Source organism: Natator depressus, chromosome 8 (assembly GCF_965152275.1).
Source record: "Natator depressus isolate rNatDep1 chromosome 8, rNatDep2.hap1, whole genome shotgun sequence".
In the NCBI taxonomy this organism is placed as follows: Eukaryota; Metazoa; Chordata; order Testudines; family Cheloniidae; genus Natator; species Natator depressus.
The window spans coordinates 46320518-46333992 of NC_134241.1; the positions used below are offsets into that span (position 1 = coordinate 46320518).

Genomic DNA, 13475 nt, shown 5'->3' on the forward strand with positions numbered 1-13475 from the left:
TGCTTGCTGTCCTGAACTCCCGGGTGTCACTGCTTTCTGATCTTGGTTGTTCCAAACTGTAGCATGAGCATCAGATATCTGTAGATCATCTCTGCCTTGACAAACTCATGACTATAAAAGTTTAAATCGAAGTATTGAAGATACAAAAATCCTACATCAACTGGGGAGAAAACGATCTGAACTGTGTCTTGCAGTATTCGGCTGAAGAGTCTTAATGCAAACACAGACGTTGCTTCCCTGGCTCGAAAGGTGGTGGAGGAATGCAAGCTCATTCACCCCTCCAAGCTAGCGGAAGTGGAGCAGCTGCTGTACTACCTGCAGAACCGCAGAGATGCCTCTTCCGGGAAAGGTAAGCAAGAGAGAGAACAGGGTGAATGGGGAGCTGGAATGTAGCAGCTATAGCGATACTCTGTAGTTTGGGGGTTCTAATTCAGATGCTACTTTCCCTGATACTCAGAAACCTGAGGAGAGAAGGGGAATGTGTGTTTTGTGCTGTACCTGGAAGAATTGACAGAATCGTGTGGGGAAAGAGTTGTCATTTTGATGATCTAAGTACGTTTTGAATTTTGATTAGTCAAACTTAATATTGATGCTTCTCTTTCAATTTTTGTGTCTCGGTTATAGTTTTCTGTTCTAAATGGTGAAATGATTATTTCAGATAGTGCTGTAAAGATGACGATGGAATTATTTCCATGAAAATTACAACCTCTTCTTCTCTCTTCTGTTACAACCAGTTAATAGGATAGATGCTTTCAAATGTCTTTATCTGGAAGCTTTGGTCAATGCCTGTTAAATTGCAGAGCCAACAGGTTCTTTATAGTACTATGAGTCCTCACTTTGTCTGCTGACAGAGCTGTACTGTTACACCCTAGCTTTATTTAAACCTCTGTTTAACATCCGGTTCAGGGGCCATCAGTCCTGAGGCACTTCGAGATTTAATAAGGTTAAAAGAATTCTAGCATTTTCAGATTTGTCTCTTGGTAAGACACAAAGAAGGCAAAAATCCTGGAGAAATTTCCACTCCAGTCCTGGATTCCTTTTCAAAGCAGTTAATTGTTAGGGGCTTGCAGGCATACATCTACCAACCCATGTTCTGGAACAGAAGGTATAAAAGTTTCCAGTCTCGAGCAATCTCCTATGTGATTGCAAACCCAGCTCTTTCGTTATATAGGCACAATTATAGGTTAGGTTTTCTTAACTCTTTTCTGCTGTGTTCTTTTGTGGCTACTTTTTAGTGGAATGCGTAGTTCTTTGTACAAAAGCAAAAATACTGGGCTGTGCTAGTTCATAATTTTTTCCTTATTCCTGTCTAAAGAAAACCTGAAATTACATTATTTTTAAATTGTACCTTTCTGCCTGTTACATATATTAGAAATGTAGATCTTGTCTACCCATTATATACTGGAAAATTCTGTAGGTGGGTGACCTGAGAATTAGTACTTTATGACATCATGGATTCAAAGGAAGCAAAACCTGATTAATTGAGAGAGGAGCTGATTTTTTATTCAGACTGTTTAAAACTCTCTTGTTTTCCTCTTGGTCTTATTACTAGGCATTTAGCTCAAATGCCTAGTAAACAATAGGAAGAAAAGCTTTTTTGGTTAAATATTCAACACTCCATCTCTTCAACTAAGGCTTGTGAGAATGCCCAGTCCTTTTCTCTGGCTCCTCCAATAGAGAGTGGCAGCAAAAAAAACCAGCCACTTGACATTAGATATGATATGCTATTATTAGGACCCTACCATATTCACAGCCATGAAAAACGCGTCACGGACCATGAAATCTGGTCTTTTGTGTGCTTTTACCCATACTATACAGATTTCACGGGGGAGACCAGCGTTTCTCAAATTGGGGGTCCTGACCCAAAAGGGAGTTGCAAGGGGTTTGCAGTATTGCCACCCTTACTTGTGCATTGCCTTCAGAGCTGGGTGGCCAGAGAGCGACAACTGTTGGCCATGTGCCCAGCTCTGAAGGCAGTGCCCTGCCAGCAGCAGCACAGAAGTAAGGGTGGCAATACCATACCATGCCACCCTTAGTCTGCACTGCTGCTTTCGGAGCTGGGTGGCTGGAGAGGGTGGCAATACCATACCATGCCATCCTTACTTCTGTGCTGCTGCTGGCGGCAGCTCTGCCTTCAGCGGTGCAGAAGTAAGGATAGCAGTACAACAACCCCCCGCCCCCCTACAATGACCTTGTGACTCCCCTCCCCCTTCAGGATCCCTATAATTACAACACTGTGAAATTTCATATTTAAATAGCTGAAATCATGAAATTTAAGGTTTTAAAAATCCTACAACCATGAAATTGACCAAAATGAACCATGAATTTGGTAAGGCCCTAGCTATGATAAAAAAACAAACAAACAAGCAGCGCACTTTTCTTGAAACAAACAAACACCTTCCCGCATCTCCTAAAAAAACTCAAACTTTTCAGGCCTTTATCATAAAGAAGCAGAATAGACCCATGCCCAATGTTTTACCAATTGTCAGTTACCTTTAATGTTTATTTGGATGCTTTTTTATGTATAGAATTTTGGACTTACCCACAGGCACTCCTGCCATACCACCGCATGAGCCAGAACACAGGGTTTAAAAAGTGCTCTTCCTGCTCCACAGAGATGTCTATTTTGGACCAATATGTTGCATGCTTGAGAGCTGGTCGCTCCGTAAAAGGGTTCAACAGCCTTTACACGCAGGCCTTGATGAGAACGAAGCCATAGCCTCAACGCCTTCCCCAGAGAAAGTCAGAAACTTTCACTATGTCTGTACGTCACAGACTTTTTTTGTCAGCAACAAAAATCCTAGAATGCTTTACTTTTAACTGTTTGGTCACTTCCACCCTTTACCATCATGCACACTTCTTAGGAAATGCTGAATCAAGGCCTACAAAGTTCTGATTAGACAAATAGCTTACTGAAAGCAATTGTTTTCCACCCTTGTGGCGTACATACCGACAGAATTTGTCATGTAAGTATGTGTCACTAAGTCTGACCTAAGCTTTCTGGTGGCCCTCTGCACAGAGGAAAATTTAATCCTGAAGGTCCGATCCCACATTATAGTGAGGGTATCCATGATCTTGTAATCATGTGATGATACTCTGTTCTAAGGCACATATATGTAAGGGGGCTTAACTCTGAATTTTCCAGTTCTTATGCAGTTAAAAATGTTAAACTTCTAAAGATGGATTCATTAAAAAAAACAAAACACCCCAAACTTTTTAAAAAAAAACTTGCAGTACATTATTCTGAGTGTCAAGAAGTCATGGCGAAATTTTCTCCTTGGCTCCTTCTTGCTCTGGCTACAGAGCTGAGCAAAAACAACACTTGAGCTTTGTTATATACAGTACTTAGATTGTAAGCTCTGTGGGGTGGGGATCCTCTTTGTTCTATGTTTGGGGCTCCTAGATACTAGGATAATACTGACTATGCTATTGTCAATGAATATGCACAACATTAATTATAACCATGTCTTTTATCGCTATAGAAAAGAAAGAGAAATCTAGTAAACCGAAGGATCCACCACCTTTTGAAGGAATGGAGGTAGGAATCAAGCTAGAATTTAAAGGAAGCTAAATATGAAGACCTTTACTCTTATAGGACTGTTTTATATTAAAAGGAAAAAATATAGATGCAAAGCCGATGAGTAAAATATTGAAGAATTTTTTATTAAAGACCTTGGTTTAAAAATATGAAATAATAAAATAAAAGTCCTCTCCATAAGTGGTAAAATCCTTGCACATTTGTCTTTGAGTTATATACTTAGAGGGTCATATGAGTGAGATTCCGGAACATGGGGCTAGACATGACGAAGCTGCTACTTAGCGTCAATTGTTTTTGTAATTAAATCTCCTTGTGTGTTCTGGGCAATCAGTAGCAATGGTTCTGTACATGGTGTTTGGTTTTTATTATCGTTTACATATTAAGACTTAGCTACACACTCTTCCCTGCTTTGTCTGCAAAGTACCTTTTTTTTTTTTTTTTTTTGGCTGCGTGTTGAGCGGGTTCCTTTTCCTCTGTGTCAGAGCCCAGCTATGTCTTTGATGCTTTCAGATTGATGAAGTAGCCAATATCAATGACATGGATGAGTACATTGAGTTACTGTATGAGGATATTCCTGATAAGGTGCGTGGCTCTGCCCTTATCTTACAACTCGCCAGGAACCCTGATAATTTGGAAGAATTGCTGCTCAATGGTAACTTCCAAATCCTCTCATAAAGTTATGCTGGTTTTTTCCATATCTGTGGAGCTTTCTGTCCACTCCCACATCTTTCATTTGGGGTGGGATGGGGTTCTAGTATTAGTTTGCTCTTAGAGCAAAGTAGGGCGAGGATACATTTACTGGTTATATCTCAACAGTGCCGTAGCACCCAAAATGTGCTAGGTGCAGTGTATGTGGGGGGAGGAGGAGAATGGAGAGAGAGTTATAGAGGAAGGCATTCCTTGCCCCCAAAAAGCTTACCCTCTATAAAGCAACACATTATATAAAGCAAGATCTGAGTTAAGGGTTTGTGGTGGTGATGCTCTTTTTCCCTTGTCCTCTCTCCAGCCATCCCTTCTCTCCTCTGGTGCCTCAGCCAAACTGTTTCACCATTGATGCCCCAGTGTGTCCTCTCCAACTGGCCCACCCCATGTCATAAAATAGGATTAGTCTGAGAGATGGATGCAAAAAACATTAGGCAGTCAAATGGTGGCCATGTTAATCATAGAATCATAGAATATCAGGGTTGGGATGGACCTCAGTAGGTCATCTAGTCCAACCTCCTGCTCAAAGCAGGACCGATCCCCAATTTTTGCCCCATATCCCTAAATGGCCCCCTCAAGGATTGAACTCACAACCATGGGTTTAGCAGGTCAAAGCTCAAACCACTGAGCTATCCCTCCCCCCATGAAAGTGTCTGAAGGCTGAGGTCACTCTGGTGGCAGGGGCCTACATGGCCTCACCTGCTCCTTGCACTAATTGGCAGATTCTGCTGCTTGAAAGAATGCAGTGAAAGGTGTGTTTAATCTGTTTAGCTCAAGCGGGTCAGAGAGAAAGAGGCACTACACACGTTCATCTAAATCTTGTTTGTTTTTTTTAGAAACTGCACTGGGTGCATTAGCCAGAGTGCTGAGAGAAGACTGGAAACAAAGTGTGGAACTTGCTACTAATATTATTTATATTTTCTTTTGCTTTTCAAGGTAAGTGCAAGAATTTATACACAGAGGTGAGGAGCTTGCTCTATCAGTTGCCTTGAGTTTTTAGTTATTTTCTGCTCTAGTATAGTTTGGAACTGCATCTGAAAGAACTTTTACTGAGAAATGTCACTATATATGGGGAAACAGAAACATAGCAAGTAAACACACGGGGACATGGGCCTCAGCAGAGCCAGGATCACAGAACCCATGGTTTTTGAGTTCCAGTCCTGTCCCCTATCCCACTGGACACTTTGGTGTCTTCCTTATCTCCCACATAACTCCCCCATCAATGAAAACACTATTCAAAACTCAAGTATTCAATTGAAATGTGAAATATCCAGTTGTTAGTAATGTTACAGCTTCACTACATCTAGAATATTGGTGAAAAAGAAGTTACCACATAGGTGGATTGTTACCTTCCCTCCCCCCGCCCCGGTTTTTTTTTTTTTTTGTGAGCGTGGCCTGGCTGAACCATTTCTTAACATACAATCTACAGCTGGCTGGAAATATGGAATTTTCGTTCCAAGAGAGATTATGACCTATCAGGTTTGTGTGTGTGTGTTCCAAATCAGAACAAAAAAAAAATCAATTTCCTGTGGATGAAAATTTTGAAAAAGTTCAGTTCATGTCCATCAAATCATTTAATTTAGATAGTCATTTTGTTTTTTAGACATCTTAAAATATGAACTATTATTAAAAATCTAAACAAAATAAATTGAAATGACAAAATAAAAAAAAAATTTCTATATCAAAATGAAATTAGTTGAATTATTCCTATCAAAATTTTCATCAAAATTGACACGTTCTCACAAAATGCTTCTAGTTTGACAAAACAGCATTTTCTGATAGAAAACTGTTTCACTGAATTTTTTTTCGACTAGCTCTAATGAAAAGCAGTCAGGTTGTGCAATACTATGAAATCTTACTACCCCGGTTTTGAACACATTCTTGGCTTTATTTCACTCATACACTGCATATCTTTTTTTAACATAGTTTTTCTCAGTTTCATGGCCTAATCACACACTACAAAATTGGAGCTCTGTGTATGAACATCATAGATCATGAGCTGAAGAGACATGAGCTCTGGCAGGAGGAACTCACCAAGAAGAAGAAAGCTGATATCCTCTCTCGGTGCCTGGGCAACATTAAGCTTTTCTGATTCCTAGTGGTTGAAACAAACTATATGTGTAGTAACTCATGTCCGTACAGAAGATGAGTAAAAGTGCGCAAAATCTAGTTGCAGGACTAGGACAGGTGAAAACCAAAAGTTTTAAAAATCTGAGCTGGAGAAGGGATTCTTTGATTTTTAAAAATGATTTTAACCTAAGTGTTTTAATTCACCAGTAGTATGGCTTATATGGGACATTTTTATTTCTAGTAGAATCCTTAACACCATTGTTCCTAAACCTATTCATAATGTGGACCACATTTTAATAGAAACATTGTCCCATGGGCAACCTCTTATTCATCATTGTTTTTGCTGATACAGACTAACTCGGCTACAACTCTGAAACATCTTATTGATTATTACACAGACTATGTAGTCCCAGCTGGTGATCAGATAACATCTCTGATTAATATTTGTCCCCATTCTGTAATTTCCCTGTGTCTTTTGCTGTATTACTATACAATCCTTAACTCCAGTTATTTACTTGATGAAGATCCTGAGAATCAAACCCTGAAAAAGGACTATGAGAAAACCTATAAAAAGTACCAGGGGCTGGTTGTCAAGCAGGAACAGCTGCTGCGAGGTATGAACTCCTAAAACATAAGCAACAGGCAAGGAGATCCTTGTCACAGCATGGAGGGCCAGGACTTGCTGAGAACTTTTAACTAGTGTGGAAGATGTTTATTTTAATTTTTCTAATTTGTTAGTAGTCTTAATCTGCATTCTTTGGCAATGTTTTAAACATTATTTAAGTAGTCGGCCAATCTCAAAGAGAGAACATTGATGTGTGTTTGCCAGAACACTGCATACTGCTGGTGACAGTGCTCCTGCCATTGAATGGTGTTGGAGTCTTGCAAGGACCAGATTATCAGCTGGTACAAACTATTATAGCTCCACTGAAATCCATAAAGATGCCTATTTGTACGAGCTGCGGATCTAGTACTTGAATATGTATATAAAGCAAATTGTGTTTCCTTTCAGTGCTACTTGTTCATTTTAAGTTCTCTTCAGAACATGCTAGATGGTTCTTAGCCCAGTTCTGCCACCACAAGGATTATCAATGGGCCCCTTTGTTGGTATTCTCAGTACAGAAGCCCACAATTAAATGAGCCAGGGAGACTGACAAGCTTCTCACCTGTATGCATAATTCATTTGTTAGGGATTGAGAATCACTGGCAGGGAGTACTGCATTGCTGCTGTACTATGTCTGTTCTGTGCATAGAATTGTTCTTTTTCCAAGACACTCAGTCTAGTGCTTTACACCAGCACTAAGTTCTCTTGTGAAAAGTGAAGTAATGATTTTTTTTTAAAATCGGGTCTTTGTAATAATCTTACATTTTCATCATTTTAAAAATCAAGCTCTGCAGCAATCAGGGAAAAACTATGTTTACAGTACTTGGCCTCTCTAAGCAGGCAGTGTGAGTGCTGACGCAGTGTGCTTCCGTGTAGCAGCCAGAAAACACGTTGAGGTCTGGCAGGCAGGTGCAGATCTGCGAAAAAATTGGGAGACAGGTAAATGAAGAGAACACTGCCAAATTAAAAAATTACGTATTTCCAGAAACTTCTTTGCTTTTATTAGCAACATAGATAATTATTAAAACTGGCATAACTGCAAAAATGTAGGGCCTGATTCTCCACTGCTTAGTTTTATAAAACTGTATTTTCAAAACCTATATAACATAATAGAAGTGGATTGTAATTCTAACTTTCTATTCTAAATGGGGATCAAAGCATTCAACTTCAGCCTTGCTTAAAATCAGTGGGATACAGTCAGTGCTGAACACTTTTGAAAATCCCCATCTAAACGTTTAATGTAGATGTAGATTGACATAGTTCCAGTATCTTTGACCTATTGGTATGATTGATTTTGATGTTAGTTGCTCTTTATCTGCTGCTGAACCTTGCTGAGGACACACGTACAGAGCTGAAGATGAGGAACAAGAACATTGTACACATGCTAGTGAAAGCACTGGACCGAGAGAACTTTGAGCTGCTTATTCTGGTGGTGTCTTTCCTGAAGAAACTTAGCATTTTTATGGAGAACAAAAATGACATGGTAGGTCTTGTAGCAATCTACAGAAATGCTCTGGTGGTTGTTCATTGGGTCAGAGATTCCAATGAAAGTGAAATAAGCCTCTTGCATCCCACTCCCTTTAAAAATATTTGTAGCCCTGATTTTAGTACTATGAAGGGACTACAGTAAACATAATGCAATCCCCAGCAGGAACCACTATAGAAAACTACATATAGAATCATGTAGGGAGCCAGGGTCACCATAGCAAAATTACATGTAAATATGATGGCAACGAGAGGAATTGCAAATATTGGTATAAGCATCCAAAAGTGTGGGTATTTATCCAAACATCTGGAGGTCCCCTAAACCAGCCTGCAACAAGACCCTCTTTTTGACATTCTATCTCTAACTCTCGTTATCTCAGGGAAGGAGATCTGGTTACACTTTAACAGGCTGCTAGACTGAGCTATTGCCTTCCCAAGCCAGCAGGATCTTCCATACTGTAGTAGGATGTAGCCCAGAAGTGCTTCATGTTGCTGCTGCTGGCTCCTAATCCAGAGACTTTCTCCATAAGCCTGGGTGGGTGGGTGGTAAGAAATGTCATGTCCTTGGAAAAAATGGGGCACTAGGATTTTTCTGATTTGGCTCTGAGAGAGACGACAAATGCAGCCACTCCCTCATTCGCTGAATCCCTTTGTGGCTTTGGCAAGTCACTTTCCCAGTTTACATCAGTTCACCAATCTGTTGAATGGGGATAATGATCCTTACTTACCTACCAACGTCAAAGGGAAATCATGACACTTAACGATTGCTTCTAATGCATTTTGGATCCTGAGTTGAGAAGGTATATATAAATGTAGTAAAAGATGAGTTGAGAATTGTAGACAGTTAGATCTTAGTGACTGTGTCATACTCTTGTGTATTTACATACAATTAGGGGCAAGGGTATTTCCCTTATTCTTAAGACCCCAAGGAATGTATTTCTGGGGAATTTATTGTATTTCTTAGGTGGTAAAGTCATGTGCTCTTGAGATCAATCTATAATCATGCCCTGCCCTGAAGCACCTTACTAGGCTAATAAGGATTAGCTATCCCATCTGCTGATTGGCTGGCATCCTTTCCACATTCCATTTGATTTAGTGTGGAAACAAACAAAACAAAATTAATGTTTATTTTATTGTGAGTTTCTTGGACAGCCTTGAACGTTTTTCAAAAGGACCATACAACTTAGCTTGGCTATCTTCACATGCATTTCTTTCATAGTACAAATAATACTTTAGAAAAAAAAATTGCCATACAGTGAGGAAGCTACTGATGAGGGAGATGGGATTCTGAAATTTGTAGGTTTTCTCTCATTCTAGTTGTGTCTAAATAACTCTTAGACAAAATAAACCAAGTTTAGATGTTTCAGGCTTTGTCCTGTTTTACTTACTTGGGCAAAACTCCTAATGGTGTGATCATTTAATCTATCTAGGTGTTTGTATCATGTTTGTCACCTTGGCATCTGAGTGCCATCATTGCTAATTACATTTAAAGCAATGAGGCAGAAATTGTTATTGGTCGATTTGGACTCATAGATATCTAGTGTAATGCAAATAATTTGGATAATATAGCACATTTATGAAGATCACCAGCATGGTGCTAACAGTTTTCTTGCTGCTTTGAGTTCATTCTCTGCATATTTCTGACTGAAAGCTTGGCTACAGACACAATCCTAATGCATATGGTAAGAGCCCAAAGGGTTCAAACTAATCTACATAAACTTCTTATGGCCAATAACGGCAGACAGATGTAGCTTAGAAGATGGTGAGAAAAACTTTCTGAAGACTTGTCAGTCAATGATCAGATGTCTTTTCTTGGGCTGGTAAAGAAAACATGATATCAGAAAATGATACTGCTGCTCAGTCCTTAGATTATGTCCTGTAATCTTAGTGATATGTCTATCAAGATCACTTTCATTCTTCTGTTAAATTAAAATACAGGGCAGCATGACATTACGAGAGTACATACCAAATCCTGCCTAGGAACTCACTCAAACATGTAGGGAAATGGCTCATGCTCCTTGGATAGCAATTTTGTGTCTCTCTGTTGGGTATCTATCTGACTTCTAATGGAGATCACTCCAAGGTTGTCTGTGTTTGAATTAGACCCTGGATCCTGCAAGTCACTCAGCAAGTGGATCCCTGCTACAATCCCATTGAGGTCTCTTCTCCCCCCCCCCCCAGCCACAATTCACCTGATACTCCAAGTGGCTGAGTCCATTAGCTCAATCTTCCTTTAAAAAAATAATTAGCCAGAGACCAGATCTAGAAAATTTTTAGCCACAAAGGCCAAACTTTAGACACTGCAGTAACTTTTAACTATTGGCTTTGCTTTTGCTTTCATTTATAAGTATAATTTTAAAAATAGTTGCTAAAAAAAGCAAAGGTTTGGGTAGGTTGTGGGCTTAGTGACTTCTCATGCTTCTCATACAGGTTGAAATGGATATTGTGGAAAAACTGGTGAAAATGGTACCATGTGAGCATGAAGACCTGCTGAATATCACCCTTCGACTTCTACTGAACCTCTCCTTTGACACGGGCCTGAGAAACAAGATGGTCCAAGTTGGGCTGCTTCCCAAACTCACTGCACTTCTAGGTATGTTTTCTTTTACCCCTGTGCAGCCCTTCCAGCAGTGTTAGCATCGTTGTTATTATTGAGCTGTTGTCAGCCCCCTCCTATGGAAGGACAAGATATCAACTTCCCTTAAAAAAGCAATTGTTAATCTCTTGATCAAGACATCATCTCTTGCCACTGGCAATCCAGATATTGTCTGTCTCAGATCATCTTTTTGGATGAAGATTATCAAGAAGATTGTTGCAAGTTACACACACGAGTCCTAGTGTCTTTTTGACCCTTCTTAATTTGGTTGTATGCCTGGGTGTGGGATGGAGACTGCACTGATAGGGTGGGATTGCTGACCTTCTGATAAGGAACAAAGATTCTGGTGTCCATACTAATGCTGTTAAAGCAGTGGTTCCTAAACTGTGGTGTGGGCCGGAGAAACGTTCAGTGAGTTCAGCGGGGCCCAAGCTAGCACCCCCCCCCCCCCCCGAGGGGGGCAGGGAGGGAGCATCACCCAGCCCTGCTCTGCCCCCAGCTGCAGCCTCGGGCTCCAGGAATAGCCCGGCACCAGCTGCAGCCCCGATTCCCAGCCGCAGCCCTGCTCCACGCCCCGGCACCTGATCGCCATTCCCGGGGGGGCTGCAGACAGGTTCCATTACAGGTAAGGGGGGACATGCCAGAAAAAGTTTGGGGACCACTGTGGTAGAGCTGTTGGCCGTTTTCTGGTACTGTTGATCTGAGCTAGTGCAGCTGACTTGCTTGTGGATCTTAGCAGGGTAGACTGAGTTGTTCTTGAGTGGTTCTGTTCCTTTCTTTTTTTCTGAGTGATACCACAAGATAGTACTGGCAATGTCTTCTCTATTCTGAGGGCTGACTCGTGCAGTGTTCCACAAGGTTCAATTCAGGGGTAGTTAAGAATGTCGAGATTGTAGTGGCTGAGGACATCCGGCTGTGTGTGTCAGTCTCTTATGGGGGAGTAGTTGGATACCTTTCCGGGTGTCTTAACATAGGGATGTGATCAGAGCTAGCTGCCTGAGAATCAGCTGAGATGACATTGTTAGTGTTTGTAGTATGGAGGAAATGGCCAGTTATATCAGAGCCTTTGGTGGATGGCTATGCCCACCATTTGTTGCTAAGGCTTGTAACCTGGGAGACTTGTTGGATTCCAGGTAGCAGTGGTTGCCAAGAATGTGTTTTCTTGTTAGTAGCAAATAAGTTTATGACCATTTCTTTTAGATGTGAATTTTCCTGCAATTATGTCACTTGCAGGTTGGATTACCCTAGTACACACTATATAGAGTTACTCCTTATCACCACTTGGAAATTGCAACTCAGAGCAGAACGTGTTTGCCCACTTCCTAAACGATATTTGCCACAGGGAGCACTTTGATACCAGTTGATTTCCAGGTGATGTTTAAGGTAAAATTCCTGTTTGATGGAGTTTGGGTCCTGGCTGCTTGATAACGTTTCTCCATACAGATGGAAGATTCTCAGGATATATAAGCCGAAGAGGAATTGAGGAGCGGGAATGTATGACAGAAACACTTTCTTCAGAGTGAAACAAATGGAAAAATTAAAAGGGTACAACGAGTAGCAATTGAACCTCAGGCTGTGCTGAAGGGGATGTCAGTGGTTTATAGAATCGTAGAAATGTAGGGCTGGAAGGCACTTCAAAGTTATCGAGTCTGGCCCCCTGCACTGAGGCAGAACCAAGTAACCCTAGACTGTCCCTGACAGGTCTTAGAAACCGCCAAAGATGGGGATTTCACAAACTCTCTTGGAAGCCTGTTCCAGTGCTTAACTATCCTTATAGATAGAAGGTTTTTCCTCATCTCTAATGTAAACCTTCCTTGTTGCAGATTATGCCCATTACTTCTTGTCCATGAACAACGATCAGTTCTCTTTATAGCAGCCCTTAACATATTCAAGGACTGTTATCAGGTCCCCCACATAGTCTTTTGTCAAGAGCAAATATGCCCAGTTTTTTAAACCTTTTTCTCATAAGTCAGATTTTCTAAACCATGTAATATTTTTATTCCTCTCCTCTGGACTCTCTCCCATTTGTCCACATCTTTCCTAAAGTATGCGTCCAGAATTGGACGCAGTTCTCCAGTGGAGGAGTCACCAGTACTGAGTAGAGCGGTACAATTACCTCCCATGTCTTACATACGCCACTCTTGTTAATACGCCCCAGAATGATGATAGCCTGTTTGCAGCTGCATCACATTGACTCATGTTCAGTTTGTGATCTGTCGTGACCCTTAAATCCTTTTGAGCAGTACAACCACCTAGCCACTTATTTCCCATTTTGTAATTGTGGATTTAATATTTTCCTTCCTAAGTGAAGTATTTGTCTTTATTGAATTTCATCTGGTTGAATTTAGGCCAATTCTCCAGTTTGTCAAGGTCATTTTGAATTCTAATCTTGTCCTCCAAAGTGCTTGCAACCCTCCGAGCTTGGTGTCAAATGCAAATTTTATAAGCATACTCTCCAATTCATTATTCAAGTCATTAAT

The 13475-nt window shown here is 40.7% G+C and overlaps 1 protein-coding gene across 2 annotated transcripts in view; it reads left to right on the forward strand.

The window, feature by feature from the left end:
* KIFAP3 (kinesin associated protein 3) overlaps positions 1–13475 on the forward strand; it is a 126052-nt gene that overhangs the window by 11843 nt on the left and 100734 nt on the right. For both annotated transcript variants that reach the window (XM_074960930.1, XM_074960929.1), the window contains exons 3-10: positions 195–349; positions 3483–3538; positions 4049–4190; positions 5077–5176; positions 6167–6291; positions 6826–6924; positions 8219–8397; positions 10830–10992. In XM_074960930.1, the coding sequence (XP_074817031.1) occupies positions 195–349; positions 3483–3538; positions 4049–4190; positions 5077–5176; positions 6167–6291; positions 6826–6924; positions 8219–8397; positions 10830–10992 (1019 nt within the window). The remainder of the gene's footprint in view (positions 1–194; positions 350–3482; positions 3539–4048; positions 4191–5076; positions 5177–6166; positions 6292–6825; positions 6925–8218; positions 8398–10829; positions 10993–13475) is intronic.